General features: G+C 38.8%; 1 protein-coding gene across 3 annotated transcripts; it reads right to left on the minus strand.

Moving 5' to 3' along the window:
• Positions 1–2,614: 2,614 nt before the first annotated feature.
• Positions 2,615–14,609, minus strand: LOC147623330 (cell number regulator 4-like). Of its 3 annotated transcripts, none has more exons than XM_086821838.1 (4): positions 14,497–14,609; positions 3,694–3,765; positions 3,361–3,573; positions 2,615–3,032 (listed from the first exon to the last, which is right to left on the minus strand). In XM_086821838.1, the coding sequence occupies exons 1-4, from the start codon at positions 14,570–14,572 to the stop codon at positions 2,974–2,976; spliced, it is 420 nt and encodes a 139-aa protein (XP_086677964.1). In that variant the 5' UTR covers positions 14,573–14,609; the 3' UTR covers positions 2,615–2,973. The 3 variants fall into 3 exon arrangements, with proteins under 3 accessions (XP_086677964.1, XP_086677963.1, XP_086677962.1); XM_086821837.1 differs by lacking the exon at positions 14,497–14,609 and adding an exon at positions 3,876–4,266; XM_086821836.1 differs by lacking the exon at positions 14,497–14,609 and having other exon boundaries at positions 3,694–4,270.

A 14,609-nucleotide genomic window follows, 5' to 3' on the forward strand; every position in this document is an offset into this window, starting at 1 on the left:
TGTAAAATCAGTGCCGCCTACTTCTGGAGGATTTTGGGTGCTTGTTAATCATCAATGATTTCATACACACCTTATCAATTGACCTATGCATGCTTCAAACACATCAATGCTTTCGATTTATACATTAATGGGTTCCAATTGCATCAATTTTGAGGATATACTCTCTATTTTGCAGAGGCTTTCAAACCTGCAAATTCCCCTCTATTGAAATGTATTAAATGGCATCAAATCAATCTTTGTGCTCACAAGTTGCTATTGCATCTCACAATGCTAAATACATGTCTCCTTCATAGATTTTTATCAATACATTTGCTTCACAGCTTCTTTTTCTTGGCCACCAAATGCACATACATATGCATAAAAACAATCCACTAAGCTTTGATTTGCTTGCTTCAATCACCTGCAATTCGTAGACGAAGGCTAGATCTTCTTACCCGGTAGGCCAATTCGTTGCTGTAAATTCACGTGCTCAATTTATGCAAAGCCCAAAAATATCTCATTGGGTTGCATGCAAAAGAATTCTACGATACTTGAAAGGTACTCAACATTGGGGTATCTTATATGCAGGTGATAAGCTGAATTTACATGGTTTTAGTGACTCTGATTATGCTGCAGACTTGGTTTCTAGAAAGAGCATTAGTGGTAATGCTTTCTTTCTTGGAAATGGAGCAATTTCTTGGTGTTCCAAGAACAAAATACTGTTAGTCTCTCATCTACAGAGGCTGAATACAAAGCTTTGACTACCTTAGCTTGTGAAGCTATATGGTTAAAGAGATGCTTGCAAGAACTTGGTTTTTATGGATCTTGTGATCCCATTCCTATCTTATGTGACAATACATCAGCTGAATCTTTGGCAAAGAATCATATCTTGCATCAACGCACTAAGCATATTGAGGTTCGAGAGCACTTTATCAAATTGCATGATGGTGATATAGTGTTGCTTCATTGCAATCCTAAGGAAAATGTTGCTGATATTTTTACTAAGGCTCTAGGCAAAGAGCTCTTTTTCAAGCATCGAGCACGAATTGGCATGATGGAGCTTCCCTTAAGGGAAGGAGTTTGAGAAGTAAGGCAAGGCTCATCTCATGGAAGGCTTCAATGTCTTTCTATCATTAATTCGCTATTTAGATTTTTTTTTCCATTTCATTTGTTTCAGAGTTGTATTCCAAGATGTTTAGAGATAATGTTGAACTTGAGGGAAGGTGTTAAAGTATGCAAGCTCAATACGATCTCTTCACAAAGGTTGATTGAGCAAAGTCAAGGTTGATACCTTGATGGTGATATGACTTTGGATGTACCTTTGATAGCACACAACACACGTGCATGGTTGGTGAAAGAGACTCCTTCAATTAAGGAGAAAAATTCTGGATGCTAACTTTGCTGTATGCAATATCTCTCAATCCCACCCTTAACTTTTGGAGTAGTTAAAAGATGAATTGTTTCTCTCTTTATGGACAACAGCCTCACCGTTGGGATCTTCCAGATTAGATTTCTAGAATGATATATACAGCCTGCAAGTTACCTGTCTAGCTACCTGCAGAATTCTGGACTGCACCTACCTACCTACTTGGTGACCTCAATAACTAAAAAAGATTGATCGTCTAACTCATGGAGCGTGAAGAATAGTTGTTCTCCATATTATGGAGCATCTACCTACGAAAGGATTGGTCGTGATTCACTCACAAGTGTGAGATACATCAGTTCTTCTACAGTTGTAGTTTGCAGTCTTAGACATAGTTGGAGAGTGAGACACACACATACTGTGTAGTGTTGAGAGTGTGGTGTGGTGCTGATTGTAGCCAACACTCTTGCTATTCTACGCATTGACATATCACAGCTTATTGAGCCTCTTGGTATTAGTTTTGGGTTTGGGGATTAGCTCATGATTTGTATGTAGTAGTCATTGCTACTCTACTCCATTGAATCAAAGTGCACTATTTTTTCTTCCATATTGGAATTGTTTTGTTAATTGAGAACGTGTCTCATTTCCTCTCCATCTCCAATTCTTTTCAGGTGAGGGAAAGCAAGGGTTCGTCTTTAAGGAGCCTTTCCTGTTTCGTTACTTAATGGCTTGTCTTCATGGCTCAAGAGGCCCCTATTAGGAGGGATTCCATAGGCTTGGAAAGGGGGAGGGGGGTTCAAAAACTAGATGATTCAATCCATTATTTCATATTTTAAATTCCCACATTCACTCACAAAGTTTACTAGTTGGAGACCCTTATGTAACATGTGCATTCAAATGATATTTTATGAAACCTCTTATTTGTGAGTCTGGAATCCTTAAAATGATCATTCACCTCTTCTATACATTCAAATGATATTTTATGAAATCACTTATTTGTGAGTGTGGAATCCTTACCCATCTACAAATATATGTTTTTTTTAAACCTCTCGCTGTACAATGATGAACCCCTTATGTAAATTTTAATTCTTCCACTTTTTGTATAAATTTGAGCTTATAAAGCCCTTGTTCTGAAACTCATGCTTAGGCATGCGTGTCCTTAGGCGAATCCCCCAATTCACATGCATTAATTGTAAATACTAGTCAAGCGCAATAAATGACCTTTTTTCAGGGGGTGTTTTATGTTGAAGAGCGATATCGGTGGGTCTAAAATATCAAATCCATGTATGGTTTACATTTATGTTGAAATTTGAAGCCTTTAGAGGGCATGAAAGCCCGTCAAACCTTCTAAAGAACTTCTAAAGAAGGCCTCCTTACAAAATAGGGTTGAAAAAAAGAAGACATACGGCCACTATTTTGAAAATTTTCCCAAATTGTAAACATAAACATATATGTTTTGAAGATCAACCTGACATTTGGCATTTAAATTGAAGTTTAAGTTATGTAGGCCTTCAATTTCAGCTTGATAGACAAGCCAAATGTGAGGTAGAGAAGGTATTTAAAAGTAAGACTGAAGTAAACCACAATATTACACACAAGTACTTCTGAAATGCATTCACTTGATCAAATGCTCAAGCTCTTTGCATGAACTGAGGCGGTGGGGCGGCGGTTGCTCTGACAGGTACATAACCTACAGGAGATAATAGGTTGTAGAAAAAAAGATAAAAGGTGAGCTTAACTCGAGCAATTGATGAGTATAAAGTCTAATTAATGATATATAACAATGCTAGAATTTGAAGGTTGGAGTACCCTTCCAAAGAGGACAAAACCTTCACAAGAAGGGTGAAAACACAATTACCCTTCAAAAGAAAGAAAGGGTTTTGGGTAATTTAGTTACATACCCTTCCAATATCTTCATAAAGAAAAGCTAGTGCCTTTCAAAAAGAAAAAATAAGGCAACCTTCAAATTCTAGGCCTTATATATATATATATATATATATATATATGGAGAATCATACCTTGGGCTGGGTCGACGTTGCGGTTCTTGAGCTCTCGGTAGGTCTGGGCGATGGAGCAGCAAAGGCACCAGCAGTCGGTGCACACGTCATTGCAGGGCTCCTCCGGCAGATTGTACTTCTGCCTTAGCTTCTTCCTGTACAGACACGTGTAGCAACAACCCAGCCCCGTAAACCACTGCAGTAGACAGAATATCAAGCCTCCTCCTAAGCATGCTGCAATCGGCAACGATAAATCCTTCCATTAGCACAGCCTTGATTAAGCACTTATTAATTGATTTAGGTTAATTTCCCTTGATTTTTAAGTTAATAAGCTCCGTGTATTCAATTACTCACAAGTTTGTCCCTCGTCCAAAACATGGACTATTTCGCCAACTGGGATGCATGGGCAGCACCAACTGCAGAGGCCTGCACGATCATATAAACACACAGCACAGCTTGCAATACACGAGATATCATTAAGAAAATTCAAAATTAGAGAGAGAGCTTTTGCGAGAATGGGTTCTGTGTGCATGTACATGAGCCACAATCCTCGAAGCAGCCACACAGGCCTGTAGTCCACTGTCCAGGTAATTGGGCGCCGTCAGTTGCCATAGCTGTTCTGTGTAAACGCAAACAAGGATTAGGCAAAGCTGGGCCGGTTTGTAAACGTAAACAAGGATTAGGCAAAGCGGTGCGCGTAAATAAATAATGTAGTCACGATCACTAGTATCTATGGACCGGTTCAAATATGATGCACACGAGCCACAATCATCGACATGCCATCGCTGTTCTGTGCAAACAAGGATACGGCAAAGCTGGAGGGCCAATTCACGAGTATGTTCAAAAGCGCGTTGTCTTGTCCTGACTCCGCGTGCAAGTGTGGTCTCACCACCAGGACGGGGCATCTATGGGCCAATCAGAGCCATGACAACTTTGATAGGTCTGAGAAGCCCATCATCTGACCCGGTGCTCCAATAAACTTGTAAATGGTGAAAGACCCTATCAACTTTCCCCTGTAAATTATTTTGTGCTATCATTTTTTGTATACTTTTCTTTTTGTGTTGCGTCACGTAGGCGAAATAATGTAGGTACATACTGTAGGCGAAATAATGTACCCACGCGTTTGATAATTAAGGACATTTCTAAAATACTCTTTGCGCGTGGTTTTGTTCTCTCCAAAGTCCTGACTTCATGTCACCACCAAGATAAGAGTAGCGATGGCCATTTGGCTATGCAACCTTGATTTTTGACAAGCACGCCTGTCCTTCAAAATTGGATGGGTTTAGTTAAATATAACAAGTCTTTTGGTATTCTAGTGTAATTTTTGACGGGAACCTTAAAAACTTACAAGTATTTTACGGCCAAAATCCTAAAAAACGAGCATGACACCCGTTAAAAAGCAACTATGGCAACTTTATAGAAAAGAGAAGCCCATCATCTCATCCAGGGCTCCAATCAACTTGCAGCAGGTACTCCCATAAAAGCTCTTCCACTAGATGGTGGGAGATCCTATCAACTTGTCATCTTTTTTGTATACTTTTCTTTTGTCCATGCGAATATTCTATTATTCTTTTCTTTTGCTAGCACCGAAGGTGCCTTTAGGTTGGGTGGGTATGCCATGTACCTTTGTGTTGATCTCTTAAATTCTCTTCTCTCCTCTGTCCTTATCTTTCTTGTAGCTTTATATTTCTCAATCCACTTTTCCATCTCAGAAGTGTTAAGAAGACAAAATGTAATGGCCTTTTTGCACATGGACTCATCCATCTTTCGAATGTGTCCTGTTCCATGTGGCACATGTGACACCATTCGTTCATCCTCATCGTTATGCATGAATCTAGGCATAGATGGATCAATTTGTTTCAAATATTTAGAGATATATATGAGGGATTCAGATTACACCAACCATCCCTCTACCATGCTTCCTTCTAGCCTTACCCTTTGCCTCAAAAATCCCTTCAAGGTTTTCATGAAGCGTTCAAGAAAGAACATCCACCGGACCAACACCACATATAGCCACCTCATCCACAAAATGTACTAGAAGGTGCAATTGAGTTGTGCGTATGCTTCATGTAAAGCTTTCTTAAATCATACACACTACCTCAATTGACTCAACTCGAGCTGTCTCAATGGAATCCAGATGAATCTCCTTTGACACTATCCACCTATTCAACAAAGGAATAAATGATAAATTAAAGAATAATAGATAATTTCAAAGCTACATATACCAAATGCACAAATCTATAGTTTTGACTAGAACTCACCTCGCCAATCCACCTAATTTATAGATGGCATTCCGAGCTTTCTCCTCTCCATACCCACCAATTGATATTAGAAGTATGAAGTAGTGTAATCAATTTTTGAGAACAATAAAAGATCAATATAGATTCCACACAACATAAATCGAGGAGTGCCCAAAAAATAGATATAGTTATGTATGTACCTGCATCATCTTGTGCCAATCATGTGATTTGAGACCATACAATTGATGCTAGACCTTTTTTTGTTATTGTAAATGCACTCATTAAATGCACCCTTTAATGAGTGCATTATAAATGCACTCATTAAATGCACCCTTTAATGAGTGCATTATAAATGCACCCTTTAATGAGTGCATTATACCGGTTGGTGTACGAAAAGATAAAATTTGATTCTTGACATTCGTTTCCTCTTGCCTTGTCAACCTCCATGGTGCCTTTGGTAAAACCACCTTGTCATTGACTACCCTTGGCCATGGGTGTCTTTTTACCAATTAGATGGTCCCAAATCATTGATGCCACATTCTTCAAAATGTGCTTTGGATCCAAAAGATGATTTATTATTCACTTTGTCCAATATGGTAGAGGATAGAAAATTGAATACCTTTTTATGCCCGCGGGTGTTATGATGGGAGTCACCCTCCATCTCTCGTTCCACTCTCCATCTCTCCACCTTCCCTCCACTAGCATTGTAGGAGGAAAATGCCACATGGCCTCCCACTCTACATGTGAGGCTTTGGCTCAAAAATCATAATACAATTCAAAGATAATAGAGTTTTCACGAATTCTCGAGGCTGAAAGAGAACAACTCTATATGTAATCAAGAAATTTCTTACAACAATTTGATATGAAGCACTCTTGTGGAAGAAAGAGTTTGAACCATCTGACCACCCCTGAGCTATTTCACTCTCGCACTCTCACTCTCAACAAGAATAACACACGCACTCTCAGTCTTCTTCTTCTTCTTCTTCTTCGGTTTTCTAAATATTCCTCTTCTTCACGTGGAAAGCCAAAAGTAGCCCTTTTCTTGAGCTTTCTCAAACCGCATGCCATATTTTGGCGATGTAGCCCTTTTCTAGAAAAAGCGTGTTCGGGAAGCCTTCTTCACACACGGTCATCGTTCCCATGAGAAAATGTTTTTTTTAGCCTTTCTCATGGCACGCCACTTGCGCCTCAGTGACTCGATGAGGATTCTCAACAACTTATCTCGAACATTCCATTCACCTCTTCGACTTTGTATTTGTTCATGCGAGGCTAAATCTTCTTTCTCCTTAAACTTCGTTTATGTCTCGACACAAAAAACCTAGGCACATTTTTAGCACAAAACCACTCAAAGACCACTTTTGGAGTCACCAAACGAATGTGAAATAATGCGAATCACAAAATTTTCACTCGAGCAAAGTTGTTCTATGTAGGAAATGGAAAAACTCTCTTATACAAAACTTCTCCTAATTCTGCCTCTAACCTAATCAAAACTCACCCATGAAAATGGTAACTACTTGAAAATGACCAAAACCAAAACAATTCCTACAACACAAAATCTTGTCAAAACACATTAGATGTCCTAACAAAGCATTCTACACATTTCCTACAACATGAATTTTTAAAACAATATTTATATAAAATTACGAAGCGTCACAATCGTCCTTCTTTGACAACTCTGTCCTCAGAGTTTAAATGAAGGAAATTTTGCATGCAAAGAATCTAAGTCTACCCACACAAAGCATCTTCTAAGGGATACATCCCACTTAACCAAAATTTCAACTATAGTCCTATTTCTAAGTTTCCTCATCCTTCTATCTAAAATGAATTGAGGTTCGATCTTCAAACTCTTATCTTCTTGAATTTTAAATTTGTCTTGCAAACATGAGAAGGATTAGCAATATAACTTTTCAAAAAACTCACATGGAAAATAGGATGCACTTTTATATTGCCAGGAAATTCTAGTTCATAACCCAATGTTTCCACCCTCTTTAAGATTTTAAAAGGACCAACAAAACGGGGTGAGAGTCTCCTATCCTTCCCAAGAATTAAGTTTCTCTTCTTAGGAATGACTTTCAAAAATACCATATCACCGACTTTGAGCTCACGAGGTTGCACCTTCTTTATACACTCCCTAATAGTCTTGACTTCATAATCCATCCTCTCAAGCATCTCTTTAGAAACCTCAACTCAGTTTTTGTGGGTTTGAAAAGTTCATTGGTATATAACAGTTTTGTCCATAAACGGCCTCGAAAGGTGTCATTTGGATGGAGCTATGCCATGAACTATTGTAAGCAAACTCGGCTAAAGGTAAGAATTCAATCCAATTAGTCTTCTTTTCATTGACATACATTCTAAGAATATCCTCTAACACTCGGTTTACTATCTATGTTTCCCCATCTATTTGAGGTTGAATATCCTGAGCTTAGAACCAATGGCTCTAAATATGGCTTGCCAAAATTTAGATGTGAACTTTGAATCCCTATCAGACACTGTACTTTGAGGCATACCATGCAAACGAAAAATTTCTTTCACAAACAAAAAAAAATTGTTATCTCATTGGAACGATGACCTCTTGTGAAGAAGGCTTCTCGAACACACTTAAAGTTTTCTAGAAAAGAACATCATCGCCAAAAATATGGCACGCGATTCGAGAAAGCTCAAAAAAAGGGCTACTTTTGGCTTTCCGCATGAGGAAGAGGAATACTCAAAAAGCCAAGAAGAAGATTGAGAATGTAAGTGAGAGTGAGATTGCGTGTGTGACTGTGAGTGCGAGTTGTTCATGAGAGTGAGACTGCGAGTGAGATAGCTTAGGGGTGGTTGGGTGGTTCGAACTCTTTCTTCCAAGAGTTCTTCATATCAAATTAAATTGTAAGAACTTTCTTGATTATATACAAAGTTTCTCTTTAGGCTTTGAGAATTTGTGCAAATTCTATTATCTTTGAATTGTATTGTGATTTTTGAGTCGAAGCCTCACAAATGTATCAGAGAAATCACATCCTTGATCATGCTTGAAAGATGGCTAATAATAATGTAATTTAGCAAAGGTTGGCCAAACAAGTTCATATTATTGAACAATTGACCACATAATTAAACAAAGCTAAAGGAAAAGCTTTAGTCAGCCCTTTAAATCAGACGAGGGTGATGTGGGTGCTGCTAGGATTTATGTAGAAATTCCTCCTGATCCTAATCAAATGAACCAAAAATTCAAAAAAGAGCTAAAGCACAAGAAGATGTGGCCGAATTTTCCCTAAAGCAGGAAGAAAAACTTTTAAAATAAAGAAGACATGAGAAGAGGTTAATGAGTCAACATACTACCTCACAAAGCACAAGAGAGAAGAAGTAAAAATATGCAGAGCTTGAGCTCTTACAAGCACACACACACTCACACAAACCCTAGAAGAAAACACACAAGGTGAGAGGCTAATAATTCTTCTTCTTCTTCAAACAACAAAAGAGGTCTACAAAAGAAGATAAAATGACTAACACACATAATAGAGTATATCCAAGCGGTCCATAATGTGAACACGCTAAGAGGAGTGGGTAGATGTGGACTAGTCAGTGTAGTCTAGCTGTAGAATCTCTGGCGAAGATATGTCGATGCCAGCTACCAAACCCGCCAGTGATGTAAATGTCAAATTCGTGAGTGTCAGCTCATGTTGAGCTTGACATCTCAACACTCCCTCTCATGCTCAACTCCAGCTCATGAACTCCAAGCATATCTCAAAATCTGCGGAGCTTCTCAGCTCCAAAGGCCTTTGTGATGAATATGTCAACAAGCTAATCCTGTGTGCTGACGTAGGCCAAGTTGATGTCACCTGTCAAGACCTCAATGTGTTTCTTACATGCATGGAAAACTGGGTTCCTAGGGTGGCCAACTGTATACTGCTAAGATTATCACAACCTTTCTCTCCGCATGTAATCCCAAATCAACAAGTATCTTGCGTAACCAAGCGACCTCACATGCTGCCACCGTAGCTCCTCTATACTCGACAAGGAAACTATGGGTTGCTTGTTACTACTCCATGTGACAATAGCACTCCCCAATGAAAACATAAATCCACTGCTGGTAGATCTCCTATTATCTGAGATGCTACCTACCCAATCTGCATCTGTGTACCCATATAGCTCCAATGGTACACCTACTGCATAAAACAATGCATAATCAATAGTGGCCCTCAAATACCGATGTGTGTCACACATTATCAAGATGTGATTTGTGCCAAACCTGCATAAAGTGGCTCTCTATGCCAACAATGTAGCTCAAATCTGGCCTGCTGACCGTGACATAGATCAAACTCCCCACAATCTTCCTATACATAGTGGGATCCTCCAACACATAACCTGCATCTGCACTAAGCTTGCCATTTTGATCTAATGGCACCGAGATTGGCTTACAATCAGCAATCCCATACTTGGACAACATGTCCAATGCATACTGCTCTGTGACAGCCAATCACCCTCAAGTGTGCAAATGACTTCAATTCCCAAAAAGTAGCATAGATCTCCCAAATCCTTCATCTCAAACTTCCTTTTGATGATGAGAAGACATTTCACATGCTCCATCTCTTCCAAGTTGTCATCCCAATAATAAGATCATCTACATAAATGGTGATGATCACAATACCCTTTATCACTCTTGCATACATATAAAGAGTGATCTGCATTTGCCATATGAAAACCAATAGTGACAAAATACTCAGTAATCTTGTCATGCCATGCTCGTGGAGCTTGCTTCAGCCCATACAAGGCCTTACGAAGCTTAGACACATATTTTGGGTGACCTATATCCTCAAAACCTGGTGGCTGATCCATATACACCTCTTCTTACAGGTCACCATCATGCAAGAACGCATTTTTGACATCTATCTGATGTAAAAACCAGCCTTTAGCTACAGCCACTGCAATCACAACTCTCACAGTTGCCATCTTTGCAACAACTGGGACAAATGTCTCCTCATAATCAATCCCATTTGTCTGTGCATATCCTTTGGCTACCAATCTAGCCTTGTACCTGCTTATGCTACCATCACTGTTATGTTTCACCTTATGCACCCACTTACAACCAATAGCTTCTTGCCTTCAGGCAATGGCACCAAATTCCAAGCCTCATTTCCATACAATGCATCCATCTCTTCATCCATAGCTTTCTCCCAAGCTCCACGAGCTTGGTATGCAAGTTGAAAAAGAGCTTGTATGGACTGAAGCAAGCTCCACGAGCTTGGTATGGAAGAATAGATAACCAACTCAAATCTCAAGGATTTTCCAAGAGTAATGCTGACCATACTCTCTGCTTACAAGATTAGAGGGAATGATATTGTTGTTGTTTTACTTTATGTGGATGATTTGATTTTAACAGGAAGCAATGATGCTTTGGTGGTGGATGTGAAGTCCAAACTCTCTCATGAGTTTGAAATGAAAGACCTTGGATACTTGCATTATATTTTTGGTCTTGAAATCAATCGAATGAAGTTAGGTGACATATTCATTTCACAACAAAAATATCTTCAATCCATCCTTGAAAGTTATGGTATGACTAACTCCAAAGCTATTTCTGCACCCATGGAATAATCCCTCAAGCTTTACTAAGGATGAAAATGGTGTTCTTTGTGATGCTATAGTGTATAGACAGCTCATTGGTTCTCTCATTTACTTGACTATCACACGTCCTAATATTTGATTTGCTGTAAATTCACTTGCTTAGTTTATGCAAAGCCCAAAAATGTCTCATTGGGTTGCATGCAAAAGAATTCTACGATACTTGAAAGGTACTCAACATTGGGGTATCTTATATGCAGGTGATAAGCTGAATTTACATGGTTTTAGTGACTCTGATTATGCTGCAGACTTGGTTTCTAGAAAGAGAATTAGTGGTAATGCTTTCTTTCTCGGAAATGGAGCAATTTCTTGGTGTTCCAAGAAACAAAATACTGTTAGTCTCTCATCTACAGAGGCTGAATACAAAGCTTTGACTACCTCAGCTTGTGAAGCTATATGGTTAAAGAGATGCTTGCAAGAACTTGGTTTTTATGGATCTTGTGATCCCACTCCTATCTTTTGTGACAATACATCAGTTGAATATTTGGCAAAGAATCCCATCTTGCATCAATGCACTAAGCATATCGAGGTTCGAGAGCACTTTATGAGAGAGAAAGTGCATGATGGTGATATAGTGTTGCATCATTGCAATCCTAAGGAAAATGTTGCTGATATTTTTACTAAGGCTCTAGGCAAAGAGCTCTTCTTCAAGCATCGAGCACGACTTGGCATGATGGAGCTTCCCTTAAGGGAAGGAGTTTGAGAAGTAAGGGAAGGCTCATCATGGAAGGCTTAAATGTCTTTCTATCATTGATTCGCTATTTAGATTTTTTTTTTCATTTCATTTGTTTTAGAGTTGTATTCCAAATTGTTCAGAGATAATGTTGAACTTGAGGGAAGGTGTTAAAGTATGCAAGCTCAATACGATCTCTCCACAAAGGTTGATTGAGCAAAGTCAAGGTTGATACCTTAATGGTGATATGTTGTAATGTACATGCCTAAGGTCATAGAATTGACTTTGGATGTACCTTTGATAGCACACATCACGCATGCATGGTTGGGGAAAGAGACTCCTTCAATCAGGAAGGAGAAAAATTCTGGATGCTAACTTTGCTATATGCAGGATTGAAGTATTAATATCTCTCGATCCCACCGTTAACTTTTAGAGCAGTTAAGAGATGAATTGTTCCTCTCTTTATGGACAACAACCTCACCATTGGGATCTTCCAGATCAAATATCTAGAATGATATATACAGCCTGCAACTTAGCTATCTACCTACCTACAGAATTCTAGATTGCACCTACATACCTACTTGGAGACCTCAATAACTAAAAAAGATTGATCGTCCAACTCATGGAACGTGAAGAATAGTTGTTCCCCATATTATGGAGCATCTACCTACCAAAGGATTGGTCGTGGTTTACTCACAAGTGTGAGATACATCAGTTCTTCTACAGTTGTAGTTTGCAGTCTTGGACATAGTTGGAGAGTGAGACACACACATACTGTGTAGTGTTGAGAGTGTAGTGTGGTGCTGATTGTAGCCAACACTCTTGCTATTTTACTAATTGACATATCAGAGCTTATTGAGCCTCTGGGTATTAGTTTTGGGTTTGGGGATTAGCCCATGATTTGTACGTAGTAGTCATTGCTGCTCTACTCCATTCAATAAATGTGCAGTATTGTTTCTTCTATATTGGAATTGTCTTAGTAATTGAGAATGTGTCTCATTTCCTCTCCATATCCAATTCTTTTCAGGTGAGGGAAAGCAAGGGTTCCTCTTTGAGGAGCCCTTCCTATTTCGTTACTTAATGGCTTGTCTTCATGGCTCAAGAGGCCCCTATTAGGAGGGATTCCATAGGCTTGGAAAAGGGGGAGGGGGGTTCAAAATCTAGATGATTCAATCCATTATTTCATATTTTAAATTCCCACATTCACTCACAAAGTTTACTAGTTGGAGACCCTTATTTAACATGTGCATTCAAATGATATTTTATGAAACCGTCTGGAATCCTTAAAATGATCATTCACCTCTTCTATACATTCAAATGATATTTTATGAAATCCCTTATTTGTGAGTGTGGAATCCTTACTCATCTACAAATATATGTTTTTTTTAAAACCTCTTGCTGTACAATGATGAACCCCTTATGTAAATTTTATTTCTTCCACTTTTTGTATAAATTTGAGCTTATAAAGCCCTTGTTCTGAAACTCATGCTTAGGCATGCGTGTCCTTAGGCGAATCCCCCAATTCACATGCAGTAATTGTAAATACTAGTCAAGCGCAATAAATGACCTTTTTTCAGGGGGTGTTTTATGTTGAAGAGCGATATCGGTGGGTCTAAAATATCAAATCCATGTATGGTTTACATTTATGCTAAAATTTGAAGCCTTTAGAGGGCATGAAAGCCTGTCAAACCTTCTTACAAAATAGGGTTGAAAAAAAGAGCACATACGGCCACTATTTTGAAAATTTTTCCAAATTGTAAACATAAACATATATGTTTTGAAGATCAACCTAGTTTTTGACATTTGGCATTTAAATTGAAGGTTAAGTAAGGTAGGTAATTTCAACTTGATAGACAAGCCAAATGTGAGGTAGAGAAGGTGTTTGAAAGTAATACTGAAGTAAACCACAATATTACACACAAGTACTTCTGAAATGCATTCACTTGATCAAATGCTCAAGCTCTTTGCATGAACTGAGGCGGTGGGGCGGCGGTTGCTCTGACAGGTACATAACCTACAGGAGATAATAGGTTGTAGAAAAAAAGATAAAAGGTGAGCTTAACTCGAGCAATTGATGAGTATAATGTCTAATTAATGATATATAACAATGCTAGAATTTGAAGGTTGGAGTACACTTCCAAAGAAGTCAAAACCTTCACAAGAAGGGTGAAAACACAATTACCCTTTCAAAAAAAAGAAGGGTTTTGGGTAATTTAGTTATATACTCTTCAAATATCTTTATAAAGAAAAGCCCAAAAAGGGTAATTCTAGGCCTGATATATATATATATATATATATATATATATATATATATATATATATATATATATATATAGCTGGAGAATCATACCTTGGGTCGACGTTGCGGTTCTTGAGCTCTCGGTAGGTCTGGGCGATGGAGCAGCATCGGCACCAGCAGTGTGGGCGATGGAGCAGCATAGGCACCAGCTCCGTGTATTCAATTACTCACGAGTTTGTCCCTCATCCAAAACATGGACTATTTCACCAACTGGGATGCATGGGAAGCACCAACTGCAGAAGCCTGTACGATCATATAAACACACAGCACAGCTTGCAATACATGAGATATCAAGAAAATTCAAAATTAGAGAGAAAACTTTTGCCAGAATGGGTTCTGTGTGCATGTACATGAGCCACAATCATCGAAGCAGCCACACAGGCCTGTAGTCCACTGTCCAGGTAATTGGGCACCGTCAGTGGCCATAGCTGTTCTGTGTAAACGCAAACAAGGATTAGGCAAA

This window comes from Cibotium barometz, chromosome 27 (genome assembly GCF_041138505.1).
Source record: "Cibotium barometz isolate CiBa-2024 chromosome 27, ASM4113850v1, whole genome shotgun sequence".
NCBI classification, from domain to species: Eukaryota; Viridiplantae; Streptophyta; class Polypodiopsida; order Cyatheales; family Cibotiaceae; genus Cibotium; species Cibotium barometz.

What these genes read in the sequence shown, in the direction of transcription:
- LOC147623330 (XM_086821836.1), bottom strand. Translation starts at nt 3,877, where the DNA reads ATGTACATGCACACAGAACCCATTCTCGCAAAAGCTCTCTCTCTAATT. An exon ending in TTTGGACGAGGGACAAACTT is followed by an intron (nt 3,574 to 3,693) that starts GTGAGTAATTGA and finishes TGCCGATTGCAG; the next exon opens with CATGCTTAGGAGGAGGCTTG. An exon ending in CAACGTCGACCCAGCCCAAG is followed by an intron (nt 3,033 to 3,360) that starts GTATGATTCTCC and finishes TATCTCCTGTAG; the next exon opens with GTTATGTACCTGTCAGAGCA.